The sequence below is a fragment of the Pungitius pungitius genome, chromosome 4 (assembly GCF_949316345.1).
Source record: "Pungitius pungitius chromosome 4, fPunPun2.1, whole genome shotgun sequence".
NCBI lineage: Eukaryota > Metazoa > Chordata > Actinopteri > Perciformes > Gasterosteidae > Pungitius > Pungitius pungitius.
In genome coordinates this window covers 21,779,842-21,804,744 of record NC_084903.1, presented here as the reverse complement: position 1 = coordinate 21,804,744, position 24,903 = coordinate 21,779,842, and the positions used below count along the sequence as shown (strand labels likewise).

The following is a 24,903-nucleotide window of genomic DNA, read 5'->3' as shown; positions in this document are numbered from 1 at the left end:
GTCAACCTGCCCTTAAGCTTAAAACAATCATGTGAAGTTTAATTCCATGTGACCTGGGAGCACATCAGCTTAAAGCTGCTTTTGGGAAACGAGGTCCAGTGATTAAAGGTCATTCATTAACGGAGATAGCGATATTTATCTTTTGTTTAAATCAGTTTTCAACCTGAGTTTCTGGTAACAAGATGACCCCTACATAAGATACAAGATATATATTTATACATATATTTCGGTAATTTAAAGCGATAGTACCTTGGGAGCAACTACCTTATTCTTGTCAAGCGTTTGCTCTATACTTTTATTTAAATCTTTAGGATGATGTTTTGTTCATTATAAAAGAACCACAAACAAACCCTGAGAAGAATTGGTTTATCAACTCTGTGGGGGGGAAAAAAAGAAGAAACACTTCACAAGGTGGAGAGATCTTTTATTTTACATAAAAAAGGGTGCAAACTGGAGTTTCCCTTTCACTGTGGAGGGAATAAAAAGTGATTTTATAAGCTTGTGTGACACATGAATCCAGAAAGAAAAAGGAAAAAAAAGGCTTTTCAGATTAAAAAAAAAGGATCTTTACCTTTCTGTAAATCAAAAATATGAAAGCATAAAAAGAAGAAATTTGGGTCCTTCATTCTTGAAGCCCTTGACTAACTCATTCAAATACATTTTAAGTGACATTCATATTTCATATTTCAACACAATAATATATATTTACAGTTTTAAGATTTCTCTTAATCATAGCTCTGAAAAAAAAGCTGAGGGGAGGATAAACTCTTGGAGCTGTACAATTTGATTTTCCAGTCTGAGAGGGGAAAAAAATATCAAAGAATACATATTTGATATAGAATCCCAACAGAAAGAACAAAGAGCATAATTGTGAACTCTGTACAATTTACAAATAATCATCACAATATTGCAGTAAATGTCACCCTAAACCTCTCCCTCAAAGAAAAACAATACAGTAAATCCAAGACAATTCTACAGTACAGCAACAGGGGAAAAGTGCCAGAGAACCCATAAAGACTTAAGCCATCCATTCACACCTTAACCAGCCTTCGCTTTCCTTTACATAGCTTTGACACGAGAATGTGACTGACGCACAACGAAAGTCATAAACACAACTCTGACTGAAGCACATCAGGAAGGATGGCAACTGAAATGGAATGTGCGGTGAGAAGACATTTATTTTACATGAGGACCCGAAAGCCGAAAAAAAACCTCCCCCGTCTCACTGACCCAGCGGTGTGCGAGGTGAGGACGCGTCACTGGAGCCAGAGAGACAGCGACGGACCGAGGCCACTGGCTGTCGCCTCCGGATACAAGCCATGCAGATACAAACCACACAGAGTACTCCTATATCGCTCTGCATGAGGCCCAGAGAGTAACAAGTAAATACACCAGAGTAATATATCGATATCTACCGTTTCAGCAGACCAGCACTTCAAGGGAGAAGCAGATGTTGCAAATGTAGCTACATTAAACTAAATTCGATACATTGTCGTTGGTTTCAACAATAACGGAAAGAAACCAACAGAAGCAACTCATAAAAACACTTCCTGGCATGAACTGGGCAACTCCTCACCTGCCCAACATGACGGTGGACACGTGGAGGACCACCCCCCCCCCCCCCCGGTGGAATGCGATGGTCAAGAACACATTCAACTGTGTACATTTTCCTGGCACAGGTAAAAGGCTTGGGGCGAGTAGTAGTCTCCGGAATGGCACCAGGGGCAACGCGGGAGGCTAAATAGTCTGGATGTCCATCTCACTACACATTAAGACACGCCTGGCTCTTCTCAGGAAGCGGCAAAGACCAGAGTCCGAAGCAGGAGTCGCTGGTTTGGTGTCCGGAAAAAATAATAACTGAAACGGATAAAAATGTGTGTGTACGGCGACAGGAGCGCGACCCTGTAACAGACATCCGACTGCGAGGTCAGCCCAACACGTCTCGAAGAAATGAACACCTGTCATTCAAATAGCCCGTTTACCCGCCATTGCCCTCAAATCCTACGTGTGGAATCACTATGGTAACGACCAAGGAAGGAACCCCTCCCCCCAAACAAAAACAGAAAAAAAAGGTCCCGTAGATTTTCTCATATTCAAGTACTTTCAATAACACAATAAGTTAGACCCGGAGTAACTGGCGGTTCGGGGGTGAGAATAAACCCAAAGCTATACAGTGTAAATACACGCAGGTTCATTGAGAGAACTCGTCCACAACATTGGTGTTTCTACAGGATGATGGAGAAGGTCCACACCCAACACCAACTCTAACACGAGTCCACCCACCCAGGACTGCAGCGAGTAAGTGTGTGTGTGTGTGTGTGTGTGTGTGTGTGTGTGTGTGTGTGTGTGTGTGTGCAGAACGGGAAAAAGAAAAAGTATTTGGACAATGGCACAAAAAAAAACAAGGGGATGAAAGTAATTTAAAGTATATCCCCTGCACTCCGTGGGGAAGGCCAAGCAACGAGGCAGCTTCAATAAAGTAACGAGCACGTTCAAAGTCAGTCTTACGAAGGCGGGGCGTCGCCGGGTCAACGGGTGTAGTGCATCACGGATGTCGAGCTTTTTTTTCTTCCCCCCGTCACCCTCTCTTTCCCCCGTAAAACCATGGCTATTTGGAATGGGGAAAACAAAAGAAAAAGAAATTGCGTTCAAACAAATTCACATTAGCAAGATTAGAACATAAAAAAAAATTAAAACAGCGGTGAGCGGTAATTCTCTTTGGAGGATTCGCAAGGTGACGTATCGAGGATATTGTTCTCAAGGCAGTCCTCCATGACACTAAATAAAAACGGGATGGACATGTTCACTTTGTCGCCTTCGCTCACGGCGGGGGGGGCTGCGGGGGGGGGGGGGGGGGAGGGGTCCTCAGCAGAGCTGTCCAAAGTTCAAACATGGCTTTGCAGGACATAGTTCTTCAGACTGGACCCGCAGGGACGTCCAGACACCATCAGAGATCTTTACTACAAACCAGTTCAGCATCGCTCTCTCTAGCTGATGCAAGCTGGGGAAGAGCCTGCATCACCCCCCCCCAAAGAAAATCACGCTGCCAACTGGCTTATCCGAATGGTGATGTGATGGCAGACTGGCGGTGGACTGATGGGAGGACTGGTGGAGACTGGTTGGGGTTAAGGCATTGGACAGCAGCGTGGGGTGGGGGGGGAGGGGGTCCACTCCAAAGAAACGTCCCCCCCGGTGTTTACTGGTGAAAAGTCCATTAATAACCATCACATCATCAACATTTTGAGACCCTGCATCCTTTAATTCCACTTTGTTTTGGTATCACCCCCCCCCCCCACTTCTTAAATATCGGCCTGAACTCCAAAAATGACAAGATTATATAAATGCTCCAAAGTCATTTACATTTCTGTCCAGACATTCAGTGTATGTTTTAGACTAAGTAAGAAAACTGGTGGCAACCGAGACATAAATAGCATAAATAGCATTGCCTGCCCCCCCCCCTCCCCCACTCCCTCCAAGTGTCTTGCTTCAAAGCAGTCAGGAGCAGGACTGCCTGAGGAGGGTTTCCCCTCGACATCCCAAATCCCCCGAGAGCACAGTGCAGGAGGCCTCTGGTCTCCTGTTCCCTCGGGCCCCAGGGGGGCCCAGTGCTTGGGGGGGGGGGGGCCCTCGGGTTTACATTCAGTCCCTCGCCCGCCGACGACCCAAAGGGCGGCGTGTTGAAATGAGCGAACCGACCAATGAGGGGTGAAAACAGGATTTTGGGAATCAAAGAAAGAAATCTTGTTTCTCTGCAGGAGAAACAAGAAAAAGAACTCGTACGTCTCAACAAATCATTCGTCTTTAAACACGGGTCCCTCCAGAAAACCATCCAATCAAGAGCTTTCAGGTCGTCTCCCGAATTCATTCTCAATGTGACCGCATTGATTTCTGAAATGACAAAAAAGAAACGAAAAAGAATCGACTGAGCCGGACGCGTCTCGGGCCGGTGGCGGACGATCATTTGTGCCTCGGCGTGTTCTTCTTCCGTTTCCGCCTGAAGAAGCAGCAGCACCTGCAGACAGAGGCGCGCAAATCAAACCCACAGAGAGACGAGAGAGCAGCAGAAAGAACAAAGGACAAAAACCACGAGTGGACGCTCAGGTCGGTGTCCTTAGACAGCTGAATTTGATTTGGATTTACTTTTTTTCTGGGTGGGGAGGGAGAGGGGGGGGGGGGTCCTTAGTGAGAACCGCAGCTGGCAAAAGGTTTGATTAGTAAAACAATCGGCACCAAAGACGGGACGGATGACGTGCCATCTGCCGAGTGTTTGCATGCTCCTTCACCTCCCGCAGGAGACACAACGCACACGGTACAAAGAGCAGTGCACACACAGCACGAGACGGGGTGAGCCTGGACGGGCAACACAGACACACCAAAAGGGCATTGAAAGAAAAGAAAAAGAAGCTGTTGGTCGGGACACAGTGGCTGGGCTCTAAAGCGAATAAAGGGGCACCATGCAGCAGGAGCTCGAGGGACCTTTAACTGGCATCAGGGCACTTCATTGTTTTGAAGGCGCCCCTACTTCCAAAACATTCTCTACTCGTCCGTCACTACGGCGACAGGCGGCGAGGTGCAGCGACTTCACGGGCGGACATGTTGGACCGCCGTCGCGCACCTGCGAGAGTCTACTTAAAGCGCTAAAGAACAAACTGGACGGGGGCCCCGGCCTAGGCTGGTCCACTCCCTGACCCATGAGGCGGAGGTGGACTAGCAGAGAGGGACTCACCACAGGTTGAGCATTTTCACGCAGCTACAGAAGGAGAGAGAGAGAAAGAGAGAGAGAGAGAGAGAGAGAGAGAGAGAGAGAGAGAGAGGGAGGAAAGAGTGTAGAGAAAAGAAAGATAGATTAATACAGAAAGACAAAGATGATGGGACTGGACACGTAGCACACTAACATGCACACAGACACACAACGACACACGGAGAGGCAACGCTCGAGCGGTTAGGAGGAGAAAGAGGTTACTGAACCTCTACTGATCAGGTGTAACGTGGCACATTTTAGGGGTTGAAGGTTTATAAGTAAACAAATACATAGAAAAGTAGACTCACTGATTTGTGAACAAAAATGCATATAACTTCCAACCTGATCAGGAATAGACTAATTATTATTATTGTTGTTCCACAGTCAGAAGCTAATCTGATGCGTTTTCATGAAATGAGGCAGCAGTGTGTGTGTGTGTGTGTGTGTGTGTGTGTGTGTGTGTGTGTGTGTGTGTGTGTGGCCCTTTATTCAGAACGGGAACCTGATGCTTCCTTAAAAACATTAAACATTCATTAAGATGCATCATGTTCCTATGTCAAACAGACCGGCAGTAAACGCGCCAATCATCATATCAAACATCTGTGTGAATGGGGGCGGGGGGGGGGGGGGGGGGGGGCAGCCTATCATCTGGACACAAAGACCAACGAGAGCAGATTAAAGTGGATGAACCTCTGGGAGATTCATGAGACTCTGCAGAAGGGAATTGCTTTTCTTTTTTACAGTGGCTTTAATGGACTCTGATGGGAAAGGCAGGAGAAAAATGTGACTAGATCTCAATACTTCAGAGTTTTGCTCTTTTTGTTAAAACACACAAAGCTCCTCAGTGTTTGCTGTAATAACCCACGCCCCTAATCCCAAATGCAGAGCGCTTACTATCCCCCTTAACATAAATATGTGAGTCGTGTGCCTCAGAAGCTCTTCAGCATGACATCTCTCTGCTGAACACCTCACACCAGTAGCTGTTTAGCTCGTGCTACCAGCTCTTAGACATGCGCCCCCCCCCCCCCCCAAATGTTTGAGAAAGAAGTGACCAACACAATAACATCATCTCTGTCCCTGTGACTAAGTCACCACACGGACAATCTGCTGGGATCCCGTCTGGCTGCTGCCACACAGACGGAATCGGCTCCGCGTGATGACTGCTGACACCGTTAGAGACGTGGCGGTAAAGGTCACTCGGCGGATTCTTTTGAGTCGGTCCGGCTGCTAATAAGTAAAGTGTCCAGTGTGTTGGAAGGCGGGTGAAGTTACTCTACGTGTGCTTTCTCAAAAGAAAAAAGACACACAAATAGGCAGCGTTCAAGATCAAACACCCACACAGTGAACTAGAAGGTGAGATGACAGCTTGGGAAAGAGGGAGGGGGGGGGGGGCTGTCACAATCCAACAGCATAGCACAAAAAGTGGCGAGAGAGAGAAGGAAGGAGAGGAAGCAGCAGATGGACATGGAGGAGAGAGGCCGCCGGGCGGATGACACATACTTGGCCTCGTCGACCACTTCCACCTCTGCCTGAGCGGCGATGGGAGCGCTGGAGTGAACAGCCAGCGGATCGTCTGCATTCAGCTCCCCGTTGGTCGAGCTGACCACCTGTGGTAGACGAGGGGGGGGGGGGTATTTATAAAAATAAATAAAATAAATAAATAAATAAAAACAGTTGAGATGTCGGCCAGAATGAACTTGAACAAGCCCGTGGTTTTTTGTCTTGTCGTCACCTCCTCTGGGGCAACACAGAAGCAAAGACGCCTCGTATAAAACCTGAGGAGGTGATAGGAAGGTCCGTCTATATAATAAATGAATAAAGATCATTGTGCGGTATGCCAGTAAACAACCGATGAACAGAGAAAAGCTATTGAGGACTGTCCCATTTACCTGTAGAAGAAATGCCGTTATAAATATGGCCCCTTTTGTGTGCATAGGTTTATACAGTGTAGCCCTTTGTTAATGTCAGCAACCATTCACTTCCATTCATGGTGCAACAAGTGGGGAGAATCCTCCTCGAGATGCAGCTGCGGGACGCAGGAAACTGTCGTAACGGCAAAAGCTGGTTTACTCTGATTAAAATGACCCATTCCAGGTGAGGGTCACATGACAGCTCGACATTACATAATTACTTTTGTGAATGAAATGGACATTTATTGTCTTCATACCTACGCAGCGTTGGGTCTGGCGTCGCCTTCTTTTATTATTGTAAAATGTCTCACAAGTGCTAGTAACTATATTTATGTGACATGACTTTCTTTGAACATTTTGAGAGACTAGGACAGCGTCTGTGCAGCCGTAACATCAGAGTCAAGCTGACAGCTGAAGGTGTTTTCTAAGAACACGGCTAGCTAGCATTAGCTCTGCTGCCCCTGTTGCTTTCGTAGTCGTTATCTGAAGCAGATTCTCTACCCGATCTCTTTGTGCACCGAGCGTCCAATCCGAGCTGGAGAAACGGCGGCTTCTGCCAATGGAAAACAACCAGGAGAAAAGCTCCACAAATGAAGAGAGCACAGTTTTCATCTGGAGGAAAGTTGCAAGCCCCCAACTGGTTTCAGCATGAACGGTTGATACATTAAGGAGAATAGCCGGAGATCTAACAAAGCCCACACTGTACACACTTGTGCAAACTGAGCTCGTTACAGGCCGGGACGACCTCAGTAATGCAAGAAGACAAATTATACCAGGATGTTCCTTAAAGCATAATAACCCTTTACGACTACAGAGCGTGTACTTAGCCGGCCGAGCCACGCAACTCTGACAACGCAAGAGGAGTTTGGTCTTTGCTCACGTAAAATTGTTGTACCGGAGATTGAAATGTCACAACCAGGGCGGCCAAATACTATTTTCACCATCTGGGGTGAGCAGCACCAGATGACATGCATATGGTGGTGCAGAAAAATAACATTTCCCAGCCAGGGGTAAAAGGGCAGGGGGGGGGGGAGGGGGTTTATGGTTGTAGATCTGTCTCACATACAAGGCTAAAATAAAGGTTAAATCTGATTCTGTTTTCAGGAAACTCAATTTAAAACATTTGTAAAAGGGGTATACAGTGTGGTTTTATATATTCTGTATGACCTGGAAAAAAAAACTGAACAATAATGTGTATTCAATTAATTTTTAATAGTGAAATATTCATCGTTGTGACTTGCACCCTATGAGACAGATCCGACTCCATAGCGGGGGGAGGAGGGGGCGGGTGGGTCAGGTGAGGGGTGTATACCTGCACTGAGCCCCCGTGCCTGTCCGCTGCCAGGTGGGAGGTCAGATAGGAGGAGTTTGCTTGGCGTGTGGGCTGCACCTCCCATGCTCCTCGTCGATCTGAGACCGCTGTCTGCTCAGGAGTCGGAGGGAGGGGGTTGGGGGCACCGGTGGTGGGGGGGAGGAGGGGGGGGGGGGGGTGGGAGAGGGTGGCGGGTGGTGATGGGATAATCGCGTTAGGAGAGTAGGATATTTGGGTGTGCGTGGCCAGGTACCATGCAAAGCGGCATGAGAAATGGAGGAAAAAAAAAAGAAAGAAATGTGACAAAATAAAAAAAGGAGTGAGTCAAAATCAAAGCTTTAGCCAAAGAACTGAAATGGAAGCTAATGAGCCTGAAGGCGAATGGAGGTCTAAGCTCTAACATCTCAAACCTTTCCCCTCAATCTTTACACATTTACATAGACAAACAAAACCTTAAATATCTATGAAAGAAATCGTTGCCTTTGTTAACAATAGAAGCCGAAGCACAACAAATAAAGAGACCCTTCATCTGTGATCTCACCGCAAAATAGTTAATAAAATTCTTACCATAAACGGAGCGAGGGGGGGGGGCTACAGAAAAGACCCCACCTGCACAACACCCTGAGCACCTTTCATAAAGGTCTCACCTGTTCAACCTCTTTGATAAAGAAATCTAATCCTTCACTTTCTCGCTTCAATTAAGGGCGGCGTGAGAGCGCAAAGGTCTTCTATCCCAGTAAGGTCACAGTTTTCTGGTAGATCCATGAAATAATACTGTATTTGAAACAACCACACGGTAGATAGCAACTAGGTATACTCTTGTGTGGATTAAATATGTGACAAATCAATTTAGATCATGAAATTATGTGTCATATCTGCAAATATGAATTAATCAGAATAATATTTCAGTGCAAAAAATATATATATATACACACACATAATATACTTCTGTCAATGTGTATGTGAAATGATTCCAAAGTATTATCTGTTGTTTAATTTTATGGCTGCGTTCAATCAGAGCAATTCCTTTAAAACTCAGTCCACCAAAACAGGACAATAGAGAGAGAATTGGAAACAATTGGGTTTAAATCACTCAGTTATTGTAATTATCTCCATTTAAAAATGGCCGCTGTAACCCGCACACACACACATTTCACCTTCTCTGTTGATCGCACGGGAACAAAAGCCTGGCACCTGGCCTACCTGATTTCTGATTGGCGGATGCTGTGAGGGCCGGTCCCGGTGAGGATGGCTCTCTCTCGTCACAGCAGACGCCGCAGAGTCTATATGGACGGACCCTACTGGTGTGGGCTGGAGGGGGACGACGACGACAACAACAACAACAACAACAACGACCAGCGGTTGAAGCGCCTGATTGAGCTCCTGGAAACGTGTTTCGTTGACGTGCGTTACTTACAATCTGCCTGCCGACCCAGTCGTACGTGTAGTCGAAGGTGTATCCTTTACGCTCAAACAGTTCAGTGAACAGCGTCCGCAGGTATTCGTAGTCCGGCTTTTCAAAGAAGTCCAACCGCCTCACATATCGCAGGTAGGTGGCCATCTCCTCTGAATTAAAAACATTTGAAAAAAAAAGCGGTTTGACCTTCAATACAGGTGCGATTATTTAAATGATACAGTGGGATTTCAAGCTTTACGGCGTCGTCAGCGTACCTGGGAAGTTCTCACAAAGAACCTCGACGGGAGTGTTTCGTTTAGTGTCGCCGATCTTCTGGTATCGTTCTTTCAACGTGTCGGCCTGCAGGAGAGTTAAAACGGAGGAACATATGACCCGATTCCGATGAAACGTATCAAAACTAGTTCTTAACATGATGCGGATTCTAAATGCAGACAGATAAACTGGAATGTCTATATGGTGAATCTACTTCTCATCTCCCTTTGGTTGTAGTTTATATTCTCTAAAATATATCAGTAAATTTAGACTTTAAAACACACTTTCAATACAAACTAAAACAACAATACTGATCCGATTATCAGATTCAAATCATGTCCGCTTTATTTCTTTATTGATGCACGTTTTTCTACATTAGGACAATACTTCCATGTACTTCGCATACCTTTAGACCTTGCCATGGTAGACTCCCACGAAGGAAATACATGAACATGTGGCCTAAGGCCTCCAGGTCATCTCGCCGGCTTTGCTCTATATTAATAGATTTGATAACATTTCACTGAGAAACTCCAAGAATAGAAGCAGCAATCCACATTACACAATATGCTTGTGAGGAGGACACAACAAACACACAAAGCGATGAAAGTAATCTTACCTTTTCCTAAATGTGTATTAATGGACATGTATCGGGCCGTGCCGGTCAAGCTCTTATGCTCCCTGTACGGAATGTGTTTTTTGGTCTCGGGGTCGATGTACTCTTTGGCCAGACCAAAGTCAATGATGTGGATGATGTGCTCCTTTTTATTCCCTTGCCGCCCGATGAGAAAGTTTTCAGGTTTCACGTCTCTATAGATGAGGTTTTTGGAGTGCACAAACTCCATTCGGGAAATCTGATGGGAAAGAATACTGCGTAGTGAGCAAAGAACAAGAGTCATCAAAAGCAGTCACAATGTACTCAAAGCTGACATAATCAATGGACGTTGTCTGCTGCAATATGTCAAGTCTTTTCGGGAGCTTTGGGATTTTTTTTTTAGACATTAAAAAAAGAGCGCTATGAAAATAATTCAGGTCACATCACCAGAGTCAGCGTGGAGAATATGGAGGTTTATCTGAAAACCTCCATCTGGGGCACATACTTCAAAGACGCAATTGAGCTGCATTACGGTAAATGTGGGATTCGGTGCTTCACTCGCACAACAAACTAAAATCTCTGCAACATATCGGCCTCTTGCAAGGCTCAAGATTTCTCGCGTTGGACGAACCCGTCGAAGACGTCACGATCATCCAACCAAATACACATGAGAAAATCTCTCATGATATTTGAAAGCTGCAACTATAGAATTAGTTTTATTATCAATTGAACCTTTTAGGCAATAAAATGTCCCAAAAGTAGGACAGAACAGCTCGATCACAATGGTAAAATAAGCAATGGTCTGAGTTAAGATCATTTACTTGGCTTTGATGTTGAGGGTTTCAAAAAAAGAAGAAAAAAAGGAGTGTGTGTAGGAGGACAAGCTCACAACACTTCTGCAGACCTACGTCGTAAATAGGGGGGAAAGATCGGCCGGGGGTGCAGGCAACTCCCTGTTCTGCAACACGGTGCTTATATTGTGCCGTTTTGTAACTTTCCTCACGAATATGCAGGGGCTAGTATCCCCATTACAAGAGCACTGCAGGTTTTGTGCTGACAAAATGAAACGCTAGAGATTGAGATGTCTGAGGCGACTAAAAAGCTACAAGACCACCAGGCGAGCCGCTCACCCTGAATGAGATTCAGTGATGGCTTTGCTCTTTTTGACAGCCTACATCCGACTCAGACCAACAGCGCGTGTGCACCGGCAGACGGAGGATCTGCAGACGCTGCACCGGTAGCACACCTGCTCAATGGACCTCTGTGGCCAGGACATTATGCGGATGATTATGTACAATTTAGTTGGGCCGAGTCAACCTTAAAAACGGCAGAAAACAGCTAGACAAGAGGTTTATAAATATAGAAAATGTCATTTGTACTGGGACATTTGTTAATCTACTGTAAAGTACCTTGAATCACTTCACGGAAAAACAGATCAGGATATTTAGTAGCACTTGTTTGACATTTTCATCTGCCGCTGTCAAAGGGAACACGGCGTGCTGCGCGGACTCATTAATGTGTCATCATGTAATGGTTTGAACTCACCAGCTGTATAGCAATCATTAAGACAGTCTTCAGTGAAAAAGTCCGGTCACAAAGGTCAAAGAGGTCCTCTAGACTCGGGCCCAGCAGCTCCAGAACCATGGCATTGTACTTCCCACAGGGCCCAAAGTAAAACACCTGGGGCACGCCTTCAGCTGAAAAACAAGCAGGAAGAAGAAGTTAAACTGGACAAACATCCCAGTCGACACAGCTGTACGCGCCCTCACGTTAGTTTTGGTCATCCTCGAGTCTTTATTGTTTAACTGTGCATTTAGCAACACATCTAAGACACTCAAAATCACTCCTAATAGCAAAGTGCAAACGGTTGAGAAAAATAAAATACTAGTTCGCAGGTGATACCAAAGGGAGAATAGGTCTCTTTTGTTGTAAATCCTAGTGGGAGGTAAGAGAGTTTGCGTGGTAAAACGGTTTATTATTCTTGTCTCCAAAGACTGATTACATGTGCAAGTTGGTTCCAAGGTGAAAGAGGCGTCAAACTGGTCTGAGGGCAGGGGGGAGGAGCACCATGAGGCCACCGAGCTACAAGGTCAACGTTAACCCTTTAGAGGAAAACCCAACAGAGAGCCTGCAGATAAAACTCACTGCTCTACCAGGGCCTGGAAACTAAAGACTAGTTTAAGGTTCTTCAACGTGGTGGAAGAAAAAAAAAAAGGCGATGAAAAGCAGCAGTGGCGATACAGGGAGCAAAAAAGGTCTCGGATATAGAAATAAACAAACCAAAGACGTCACTCTCTGGGTCGTCTTCAACAAAAATGTTACTCCACCTATTGTTCTTCTGGCTTTGAAACACGCGCACGCCTTTTTGAACCATGAATTTAAAACGAGTCCGTCGACACAAGACGCAGACGCAGCACCTTTGGATCTTCAGGATCCTCACGGTCACTTTTAAAGCAGCATCCTGCTCGCATACTATGAAATGATTATTCATCAGATTTAATGTTTTGCAGGATGCCAGGTTTTATGCACATACGAACTCCTATCAGTTGTAAATATTTGTAATTGGACGCGTTCTTCTACTTGATCCCAAATCTTTCAAAGAACAGGAAATGAGGTCAAACTGTTAATTGCCTTTGGGAGTATGACTGATTCAAAGTTTGCCTCTGCTTACTGCCAGCCTGTCCTATTAAAAAAAAAAAAAAAAGGTCCTCTCGAGAAACTTCAGAGAAATGCTGGCGCTTCAGTGGTACAGACCTTGCTTTGTCAGACCACTTGAGCTTCCGTCCTTGGAAAGATTATAATTGCATGATCGTTAAAAGTAGTGGGGACATCCGGATCCCTTTTAGTTCCTCCGATACTAAAGCCAGTACTTTATCTGCCATTTCTGAAATTACTATAACTTAGAGGGAGCAATATTATAGTGTTAATGCCAGGCCTGTGTCTTTTTATACAATCCCCACCATCAGGTTTAATATTTACAAAGCTTTTTTTAAATCAACTTAAAGACATCGAACCTTCTCGGAGGACCCTTTGAGCCCGATGCCCAGTGTATCTCCTATCACTATAACAGGGGCGGCGCCCCCCCCCCCCCCAAACCCGACTACTAGCCTATTTGCACGGCTAACACTAATATAAACACTCGCTAAAGTACGCATCGCCTGTAAATCAGCTTGTTGACCTACGCAAGCTATGGAGCACAACTGTCATCACGGACTAAAACATGAGTAAATGAAAATTTTAGCAACAAAAAGGGACCAAACAGCCAAAGATTATTTTTGCCCTGTAATTTAAGCAGTGACTGATAATCAGACGGCCAAATATTGATTGAGAAACGCCGCAGACTGGACGCAGTCAGCCGGCATATGGGCCCGTAGGAGTCCTGCTGCGCCCCGTCTTGCACTTCTGTGGGTTGCACTTTGTACCGTAGGAATGAGGGTGCCTGTGGGAGGCCCGAAGAATGTGTCAGATTGGAGATGTGCTGTAAATAAGCGGATAAGCGGTTGTTCCGCTGAAGGTTAGTGAAGCTTTTGACTTGCAGAGGGGGGGGGATCGGAGGGCCGTCATTACCGACCTCGTGGGAGAAACCGTGTGTCCTGTAACGTGCGCTCTAATTGCACAGGGAGACGCAGACGTTGATGCAAGCCACCACTTCAGGGTCCTCTCATTCAACGCGCGTCGACATAATGAGAGCTTCTCATGGGTGGAGTTCTAAGTCTTTAAGACATTTATACTTTGCTTCAGGAGAATAAACGCCATGTGGCCGGGACCAACAGAGACAGCAGCCGCATCAATAAATCTACTCTTGCTACAGCGTGCGTCGTTCATCAAATTCACCTTCCTGCCGGGGGAAGACGATAACAAATTTATTGAGCGTTCAGCTTCACTAATGTAATGACCTTGATTTCCTTTACGAGTATATAATACGCAGTTGCATTAAGTGTATTTTAAACCCAACTCATCTCATTACTTGGAGGAGCGGGTCTATCGGAAAAGAAGCCGGCATACAAATCACAGCGTTTGTGCAGACTTCTGCAGAAAAATGGATGGATGTGTGATGAACACATAAAAATGGTTTTATACCAGACTAAAAAAAAAGGCACTCGTGCAAATGTCCTCGAACACAACGTTCTGTGGTTGTGCAATTTCTCGAGCAGCTGTCAAAGACCTTGTTCTCTCGCTGCACTCTGATGACGCCAGTCCTGAGCTTGGATGCTTTATTGTGACCATCTGGTAGTAGTTGTTCTGTTATTAATACATGACATGTCACTGTGGAAAAGAGGGTTGTAGAAAACCCTAATGACTATTTTTACCCGTCATAGCTCATATGCAGATTATTTTAATCTCGTAAATGTGTTTTACGTTTAACGCATAACACAAAGATACCTCAGTACATACGTATGTTAAGGATTAAAAAGGGTGATTTCTTTCTCTTTTGAATAATCTAAGAAATCATCACAGAAATGATGTTGGGATTACTGAGTGGATTTTACATGTTCTCCTCGTGCCTGTGTGGGTTTCCTCCCACAGCCCAGAGACATGCAGGTTAGGTGAATTCGTGACTCTGTATTATACCGGAGGTGTGAGTCTTATTTATATACACATACAGTATACATTTACGTGAACATACTGTGTCGGCACAGTGACGGACTGGTTTCCTCCTCTATAGCGAACCAGTCACCACTGCGTGTGGACATGACAAGCACTTTAGAGGTTCATGTAGGGACGGATGGACAGCTGTGTGGGGACATAGAATAAGGAGACACCAGGTTGGTTCAGCAGAAGATTGTTGACGGCTTCAGTTAAACTCCGTGTTTTCTCTGTTGACCACGCCGTGTCTGCACAGCTTCAGACATATTTACTGGCTTGCTTCAGTTCAATAAACTAATTTGTATAACTGCACTGAAAAAAAAAAAAAATAATGCACCCGCAAATGTCTGTAAGGGCTGCTCCACTTAAATGATAATTGAGTGGAAATCTTCTGCGACACACAGACACACAAATTTGCTTCATGATTGTTATCCAGCAAACGATCCTCCAGGTGCAGCGAGGCAGAACGGGTCAGTGTGTGGAGAACAAGTATGAGCCTGTACACGTCACGTTTGGATCCTTAGTGCCAGGGAGCGTAAAAAGGAATATTCATTTGGGTAACTCAATAACGGAACACATTTACAGCAAAAACAAGAGAGCTCAACAGCGTCCTTGAACAAACACAACGCCTCATCGTCTTGTAAAAACCAAAGCAGCGATTAAACCGCCATCGGCCGCGCTGATGAATATTGTCATAAAATGTTCAATTCCTAATCTAACCACCCTCATTAATATCCAGTGACAGTTGGTTATGCACCAGATCCAACACCTAAATGAGCATCTGAGCCAAAGCGCATTAATTCACAAAAGATCCGGCACGCGGCCCGAGAAGAAAGGAGGTCACGTTATCCCATCTGGGAGGAGAGGACGGAGGCAGGTTAGCACCGGGAGAGGCAGACCCGCTCGCTAAATATTTAATGAGCTTCCGCACAGTTGGCCTTTTCCAGCCCTCGCCTTTGCAAAACAATAGCCATTATACTCCCAGCCAGGCCGCCATGTGTGCACGTGAAGCCCCAATAAGCGCATTAAGAAGTCGGACCACGCGTCACATCTTCCACGCCGAACTGTGAATGAGACCAGCGCTTTAAGGAAGGCCTTGATTTATTAAAAAGACTGACGGAATCAAACTTTTCTCCCATCAAACACTAATTCTAGTTTAAGTGTATTTATGTGACAATCAGTATAGATTATTATTTGAACCATTTCACCAGAAGAGCAACAAACACCCATTTTAAAAAGACTGCTATTGTTCCATTGTTTCTAGCGTTCCCACCCATTTCCTCTCGTACCAAGACTAAAAAAAAAGTTTGCCCTTACTATATTTCTCTGTTATGGTAATGATTAAATCCTCAGAGGATTCCTGTCAGTGGTTGCCATCACAGCGATGTGTCAGCAGACCCAGAATTATCTCCTATGACGAGCAGATACATTCTTAAAAGCAAAAGCGATGCTTCCTTTCTTCCTGAACACGTAGTAATAAAATGTAAAAGTGTTGACATCACTATTGATCACCACCAACAACCAGAGAGATTAGAGGAAAACGGTTACTATTGGCTATAAAGTGAGCAAAAAAGGTATGACAAAGTCCTGAATAACCGGCACGTCCCAAATGTTATCACTTTTATCCTATTATTACATTATCAAATGATCATATTTTGCATATTACCACCTGAATTTCGAGCAAAGAAAACACTGTTTATAAGGAGCTCTCATCTGCTCTTTTTATTCTATCCTAGTGGGTGTTTGTACCAAATTTGGGGAAAGTCCCTTGGAGTTCTCTTCCTCGCATGAGAATGGAGCGCAAGTGACATCACAGGTACCTAGTTCAATAATGATGTGTAGAGATGCCTGAAATAATCATTAAGTTATCAGTTATCAACAAAACTATAAAAAAAGGAGGGGGGTGAAGGGCGGCGATGTATTTTTTGTCATGTGGTTTTAGAGAGTAACTGAGGGGCTGAGATAAGGCAAACTACGCGTGGTTAAAACAGATATGGATGGCGGGTTTAGTTCCCCGTTTACTTCCTGAGATCAGTTCCGTCTTTTTTCCCCCAGTCCCTCGATACACGGCTCAAGAGCAGGAACAAAGAAACGCAACTTGAATGTATTTTATAGAAAAACAAATCCAAATGAAACATACAGGCCTGTGTTTGGAAAGCCACAAGTGCTCAGTACACATAGAAGAATGTTTCAACACATCCGGACTAGATCCACGAGTCACTGTGACACATTGGATCGTTATCATCAGCTCAACCACCTGAAGTCCGCAGACGGGTCAATTTGTCTTCCTGCACTGACAACAAGGGAGTATCTTCAGTGGATCAGAATAGAAAAAGAAAATCTGCCTCTGTACTGCAGTTGTTTAAGAAGCATTATATCAACACCTCTCATGTTGAAATGAAGTACAAGCAAGGTCACCTCGCTCTCCATGCACGTCACCATAAGCGCACTCACCTACACACGGTCCTGGATATTAAAAACAGTTGCTGACCCAGCTTAAGATCAATACGTAACCCAAGTGAGGCAATCTGCCACGCTAATCTCCCAAAACAGTCAAATCATTGTCCTTCAGTCACCCCCCCCCTCCCCCCTGCAAAGAAATAACCGAGAAGCAGCAAACACATCTGTGACCTCACCTGTGGTTCCCAGGGTTTTGTAGAACCGGTACTCTAAATGCAGCTGTGGTGCCCTCGACTTCACTGGTTCCTGTAGAGCGGACACATCAGAACCAGCACTCAGTTAATGACAAGTGAGAAGAAAACATTTCTTTGAAAAAATCTGCCAAAATTGTATTTGCATTGAAGACATAAAATATGACAACAGAATTTCAAACTGAACCAGAAAAACCTCTCGCCTACCAAACTATCACTATTTTCACAGAGGTGTGGATTTGGGCGTCAGCAGCAGCTCTGTCCTGTGACCTGAGATTAACGAACACATCCGTCCTCACCCCAAAAGCTCCGTTACAGGAGACTCAGTCATCAACTGAAAGGCCAAAATCAGTCGCCATTTTGAAGGGTTTTTACAAGCTACAGAGTCACAGTGCGACTGAACCTCAAACTTTATTTTGTGTGAAAAACAAACAAAACACGTTCAGGCCACATGAAAAATCATGAGATTTCTCCCCAGTTTATTATTTTTTTTTCAGTTTTGAAACTCAACACATTTATTGAGAAATTCCTCAAAAAAGGTGTAAAATCCCCACATCTGCATCCGGACACCTTGCAGTACTACGAGCAGCTGAGACCTGCTTGATTTAGCAAACCCAATACTTGAGCATTGTAATGGTCCGTTAACTGCTCTCAGCGGGAAACGATAATAAAAGCGCCGGGAGTCAGGATGTCCAGTCCAGCCGCCACTGGAGAGAGAGACACACCTCGCCGACCTGCTCTCTGTGACACCCGAGCACATCCTGAGAGTCGGATTTCTGAGAATCAACTGGAAGCGGCAGTACGCTGTATCGCCGTGATGTAATTCTTGGTAATATTATGACGCGAAGCCATAATAAAGCACACTGAGCAAGCGCCTCATGGTGCATCTGCATAACTGTATTTAATCCATCATCATTAGACCCTTGTATCAGCAGAGAGGGAGAGAACAGGCTCACTTACCAGTTTAATAGCTACATACTCGTTGGTGTAGAGATTTTTACCTGGAATGAGGAAAGAAAAGACGGCTTTTAAAAGTCAAGTATGACACTTGATGCTTTACAAAAAGGGGTCACCAGGGAGCTTGCATCGCCCCTTAAGGATCTGATTTAGTTAAGTTATCGTTTTAAAATCATTGTTTTCCAGTTTGCCATGTACACACATCTAAAGACAAAGCATTCTCATACAACGGACAAATAATCGTGGAAGTTATGGTGTTGGTTTATTGACGATTGGGATTTCATTTTAGCTGTCCCATAAAAGGTCCCACTGGTTCTGGGCGTTCCCCAATTGTAGGCGCGTGAGTGACAACCATTAAAACTCAACTCACCGAGCTTCAATTCACCAAAGTTTCCACAGCCGATCTTCTTGCCCACGCGGAAGTTGGGCCCCACCATGAGCACCCCGGACGAGCCGGAGGAACCCGAGGGTCGGGACGAGTGCCCGCTGCGGCTCCCCTGGGGCACTTTGGTGCTCCTGGCGGGCCGCTCGCCGTACTTGTCCCTCGGTTGATCCATGGCGCGAGCAGCTCAAGGTCCACGGGAGCCCGGAGTGATGTACAAAAAGGCCTCCTGGGCCGGGCCCACCGCAGCCACAGCCCTGGTCACTGCCGGTGCCTGGGTGGCACGGTCGCTCTCATGAACCAAACACCTGTTGGAGCTGACCGGCACTCCGCCTGCGTCCCTCCGTACGTCCTCGCCTCGAACAGCTGTCGGACAGGCGGATCTCTCACCTCAACATTTGTACCAGGAAGGAGAAGGTGGAAGACCTGTAAACAACACCAAAGAGAAAAGTCATTAAGTCGCCAGAGAGAACATCGTATGGAACTGTGAGATTGAAAAACACAACTACAAGATACAGGCCGACAGTCCAGTGAGCTTCTTATTTAACTAAACAGTGGAACCGCACGAATGTCTCAAAACAAAAGGCACCTAAAATAACACTTTATCATTCCAAACGCAATGTCATTTTTTTTTTTTTTTAAGTTCTACGTTGAGCACATCTTTGATAAATTTAAAAACAATACATAATAACAAAAAAATGCCTCAAGAAGTGAAGAAACAAAACACAATACAAATTCAATTATGATCCAGTGGCCTTGGTTGGGGCAGATATTTTGTCATTTCAATCTAACTACTGTTAATATTATGTGACAAAAGGAGCTGCACATCTCAGCTGGGAAAATAATTCACAGTGAGACATGGGCGTGGGGTTGTGCCAAAATGAATGCATTTTTAAAAAGGCAACTTCACCATAATGTGGCCGGTCTGAAGGTCACGAGTCTGACGATCACTCGCCAAAGAGACGCTGGTAATCGGGGACTGGCTCACTGCAGCGGCGCCGCTGAGCTTTAGAGATAGTCATCAAGTCAGCGTGGTCACAGCAAACAGCAGTAAACAGTTTGAGTATCAACACAACCCTTAAGTCTTGGCTGGTGATCATGAAGGCATTTAAGGCTCTCCACCACTCACAGCTAAAGCCCGCCAGACAATGTCAGCGGGGAATATTATGTAAACAATGACAGAAAGCCACAGAGGCACCGAAGCCCAACTTTGGACACAGGTCGGTCTTTGGTCGATAACACAGAAAAAACACAATAAACAGAGCCACTGATGTTTTCATGACAACGCTGCAATCCCTGAGCATGGAAAGGCGGCTGGCGAAGCGTATTTGTGTGTGGGCTTCCCGATGACTCATGCTCGGTATTGCCTGCCCAGATCTCAGCATCAAAGGCAGCTAGTTTGCTCTGAAGGGCGGCTGTGCGCTGTTACATAGAAGCACGCACGGAACAACGCGGATATTAAAACGAGTTTGTGGCAGCGGCGAGCTGGAACAATTTGTGATCGAACACCATCATCACCATCGCGCGCACACGCACACACACACGGCCTTGTAGTACTGCTAAACACAGCGTGTTTATGCCAAAGTATTATTAATATTCCATAAGATTGTAACGTCTCACTTTGTTTGAGAGTGGCCATTTGGTCATATAAATTTGAGAATATCCCAATATAACAATATCCCGAGACGGAGTGTGCCGTTCCTTTGGCTCGTTAAAGCGTTTGTAAATGATATTGCAGGCAGGATTACCAGAGCTACACCGCTAGTCAAACATGTCCAGACATGCTTTCTGGAGGAGTAGGACAGGAGAATAACCATTAAAAAGGGGACACCCATGCTGACCTATTCACAGGAGGAAAACTAAAGTACAAGACGGGCAGCAAAAGAATCTGCAACCTTTAATTACAACGGCGTATCACATAATACGCTGTAATGAGCCCTTTGGTGTGATGTTTCTCCTTATGCATCATTTCGTTTTCATTTCATGTGCTATGTGCAGTGTTGTAGTGGTGGATTGCACTATTTTGGAGGATGACGAAGTAGAGTTGTTCACTGCCTAATTAACAACAAACAAACAATCCGCTGTTGGACTGTTAAGCGTTCTGTGGTCTCTACAAATGGCTTCTTGGGTTTGGGCGTAATGTGGGAATCCCCGGCCTTAATCCCTGTGGAGGCACCATGTCTCCTGATAAAGGAGCATGTGTTTGAGGATACACACCTTCTGGCATCCTGTTAACAGGATTGTTTTCCTCAAAAAGGAGAACACATGAATAGGATTTTATCTATACAAATCTCATTAGCGATTTAACTTGTAAACCCTTCTCGTTCCAATTTGCTCCACAAATATTTCCCGACGGCACACAATGTTGACGTATACTTTAGTATTTATGCAGTTATTGCCTAGCTTAGAAATTGTCACCCAAATGCAGCATTCAACATTCATTCTGTTTGGACAAAACGGGACATAGACATAAAAACCGCTCCATTCTTGTATGGTAAAGATATCACATTAAAACGCCCTGCCGTGAGCAATGTGCATAAACTAATAAATGGAATTGATAGTGACAGAGCAAGAAATCAGACCGTTCCAAAACTTTAGTGAGAGGATGAGCAAAGCCCGAGCTATCAGGGCAAAGTTTAGTTCTTGCACCGTGTTTGGAATTTCACAGTCGAGTTTCAAGGAGGAAGCTCTAGTCGGGTACGTCCCGTAAATGTGGCTGCGGGTTTAATGATAAAGATTTATGAAGGCACTGCCTGATGTGTGATACAGTGCTCATTTGCATGAAGATATTTCATTATGCCGGCTTGACCTTCACAGGTGCACAAGTAATAGTCACATCATTAAGTGCAATGATCAATTAACCTATTTAACATTAAATGCAAGACATGGTTTACATTCTTAAACTTCACGTCACTCATTTGGCTCCCTGAAAAACGGCACTCATAATTGATTCGATGCTCTAACAAGTGGCCACAAACAGACAAATGAATCCACGCGAGAATACCAATACATATATTCAACAAAAACTCATTCCACGCCAAGAAGAAATGTGTCATATCACTGTCGAAGCTCTCCAAGTGCAGTGGTTGCGACTACAATCAATGAGTTCTGCTGATCTCACACCTGTGCCACATCAACAATGTTGTTTCAGCTGGATGAAAATCTGCTCATTTAACATCCTAGACCCACTGGAAACGATGAAGAAGGTATCAGGACAGTACTTCGAGCACAATCCCGGAATTTAAGATATCTCTGTGCAACAAGGAGAACACATGCAAATGCACACATCGAGGGTTTACCCTGCACTGAGTGGCAAACAGAAAGCTCACAGAGTAAAAAAAAAAGAGGCAAAAAGGGGGGTGTCCAACCGTGACATCCAAAACTAAACATTTCAAGATAGTTGATGTAACGGCTTAAAAGCTGGTTTTAAAATCCATATTTCCTTCAGTAACTCACAAACGTGGCAGTGAAAACATGTACTTTCAAAATATCAGTAGAAAACTGAGATTATCTGTTGACATCTTTTCTCTTTTTTTTTTGCTGAAACAAAGACTGAGTGGAGTGATTAACCTTCAGTGGAAAGATCAGCCTGAGAGGGGGGTGCAGACTCCTGCTGTGGCAGTGCCAGCTAACAGCTGCCTCTCTCTCTCGCTCTCTTTCCTTTAAGCCAGCTCTTATGAACTATATCTGGGGGGGTAGATTATCCAGTCTTCCTGCTCCATTGATTTAAAGAGGACAATAAAAGCGTAGGTTTGTACACACATCCGAAGCATCTAATTCTCCTCCCCAGAGTTGGATCTAAAAACAAATCCGTAGAGATACTTTAAAAGCTTACTTTGACCTTACTGATGTGATCTAAATCGTAAGTATGCTGACCACGTGTTTCAGAGTAAATAGTTTACTGCAAAAACTGCAAGTGTGAGGTTGTTTCAAGTTTGCATTTAGAGAAGTTCTACTTCATCCAGACTTTAAACTAACGGCAACACAGAAGGAGTTTTATACCAGCCTTTCCCTCAGTGGGACTCCTTTTAAAAAGGACGCCAACAATAATTTATCATGGACCCACGTGGCTCTAATTTGGGTAAATGCCCAGCTAGTGAACATTTCAATAATACATTTAAAAAAAGGACTTCAGAAGAGGTTTGCACTCTTCAAAGAGCGCTGTGTTATTTTAGTGGAAAATGACCACAGGCAGTGATTTCACAAGATGAAGGCTAACCGAACACAAATATTGACTCAATAATTTAGCGTTTTGGAAAAAAGGTGCATCGAGACGTCCCATTTCCATTCGCGCTTACCTCTACGGGTACACGAGCAAAGAAAACCGGGGCGTCTGATTACTCACGAAACCCCCACAAGTGGAACCGGTTGAGCGGGCTGAGGAGGGGCCTCGGTTAACGGTACATTATCTCACATTGGAGCCGCGGCACTTTGTATGTGAGGGACGCGTTTCAGAGAAGGCATTTGGAGGCTAATGTAATAAAAATAATGTTTTTAAAAAAAGGACCACGGGTCCCACCAACACCTCCCCCACACCCACCCCCCCCCGTCTCGGTAGAACCAAAACAAGGAAGCGAGCTGGCCATCGTACCCCAAACGCCCCGCGGACAAAGACGGGCATTAGTGACGGTCCGATCGATCCACTAACCGTTAGCCGAGTTAGCTTTCCAGCCTGGCCGCCGAGCTAACGTTAGCCAACCGGCGCTCGAGCCACACGGGCCGTTTTTTTTTTGGTGGTGGGGTTACGTTACGTTTACTACACACACATTTTATCTTTGCGCCAACGGCGATGTGCCGTTTGGGTTAGCGAGGCCAACGGGACTCCGCTAACGCCTAAGCTAACACTTCCTGGTGGCCGGGTGACAGCTGGAAAGGAGCGCGACGGGGGCAAATTAGCTCCGTCGGCCAACGAAACGACACGAGCTAACGGGCCAAAAGCGTGACGTTTAACGGCTTCTCCCCCCCCCCCCCACCACCACCACCTCCGTCAAGCGTCCACCGCGGACAAACACGGCGGGCTCACCTTCGCCGTGACCAGGATCCACACCAGCAACCGGGAGACGGGCTCCGGTTTGTCTCACGCGCCCCCCGGGGGAAACGTGCACGAACCGTCCGGGGTTTAACGTGAAGGTTGCTGTTGTTGTTGTTGTTGTTTTTTTGTTTGTTTGTTGGTTGGTTCTTTCTCGGTGTTACTTGTTGTGGCGGACGTGTGTCTCGCGCTATAGCAGCGGAGCGTCGTTAGCGGCTCGCTCCATTCTTCGCTGCTGGGGGAAAAGGTTCGAGCACACCGGATGTACACACACAAAAAAAAAAAAAAACACGGCACCGCCCGCTTCACGACGCACACGTCCGGGTCAGCGAGGAGACCAGATAATTCATGACTACCTTTGTTATATAATAAGAGGGTTGAGTACAAGTTCCTCTTAAAAGCAAAACAGGTTCTCCTTCATTTTTTTCCCCCTGTGATGAAGAATAAAAAGTGGACCATTTATTTGTTCACCGTCTTTACCAGACGGTCTGCATGGTCTTCTATGGTATAATTGGCTAAAACTAATATGAATTAAAATATACTATACGGAAATTTTAATCATATATTTTTAATTTTATGGATTTAAGCATTATTTCTATAGAAATATGCCCTTTTTATGAGAAACGTAGTATTGACATAAATTACTTCTATACCGTGGTATGAAACATAGTTTGGCAAACAAAAAAAATCCAAATTTAGTTCTGCAAAAAAATAAAAATCCTGTTAAAATAAGAAGACTCCAAAGGAAATCCAGTCCAAAGCTGGACTTCAGACTAAAAGGCTCCTGCACAGTAAATCCTAGCTGTGCACTTGGGTGTTGGACCACTTCACCCTAACAAGGAACACTTGCTACTGAATATAGATTATTGATAGATGAATGGATTATTGATAAATAGACAGATTTTTCATGCTGTTCCATGATAAAAGAGACCCGTTTAGGCTGGTACCTGTTCAGAAAAATAACAATATCATGTGATGATTGTGGAAAGTGACTTGCTTTACTATAAGAATCTAGATAAAACATTAATGCCCTGGCAGTGTCATATGGCTTTGGTTTCATATTTAATTACATT

At 45.0% G+C, this 24,903-nt stretch overlaps 1 protein-coding gene across 8 annotated transcripts; it reads right to left on the bottom strand.

The window, feature by feature from the left end:
• Positions 1-407: 407 nt before the first annotated feature.
• On the bottom strand, positions 408-24,094 carry csnk1g1 (casein kinase 1, gamma 1). 8 transcript variants are annotated; one of them, XM_037482282.2, is made up of 14 exons: positions 23,825-24,094; positions 18,790-19,227; positions 18,423-18,463; positions 17,448-17,517; positions 11,770-11,921; positions 10,249-10,483; positions 10,039-10,124; positions 9,635-9,719; positions 9,381-9,529; positions 9,167-9,274; positions 7,964-8,074; positions 6,242-6,348; positions 4,727-4,750; positions 408-4,012 (listed from the first exon to the last, which is right to left on the bottom strand). In XM_037482282.2, exons 2-14 carry the CDS (start codon positions 18,974-18,976, stop codon positions 3,958-3,960), a joined length of 1,410 nt encoding a protein of 469 aa, XP_037338179.1. In that variant the 5' UTR covers positions 18,977-19,227; positions 23,825-24,094; the 3' UTR covers positions 408-3,957. The 8 variants fall into 8 exon arrangements, with proteins under 8 accessions (XP_037338179.1, XP_062417837.1, XP_037338188.1 ...); XM_062561853.1 differs by having other exon boundaries at positions 9,635-9,723; positions 10,040-10,124; XM_037482291.2 differs by lacking the exon at positions 4,727-4,750.
• Between the last annotated feature and the right edge of the window lie 809 nt (positions 24,095-24,903).

Excerpts from the sequence above, each read along its gene's own strand:
- csnk1g1 (XM_062561853.1), bottom strand. The coding sequence starts at position 18,976 with ATGGATCAACCGAGGGACAAGTACGGCGAGCGGCCCGCCAGGAGCACC. Across the intron at positions 17,518-18,422 it reads AGTATGTAGCTATTAAACTG|GAACCAGTGAAGTCGAGGGC; the intron begins GTAAGTGAGCCT and ends TCCGCTCTACAG. Across the intron at positions 11,922-17,447 it reads CAAAACCCTGGGAACCACAG|CTGAAGGCGTGCCCCAGGTG; the intron begins GTGAGGTCACAG and ends CTTGTTTTTCAG.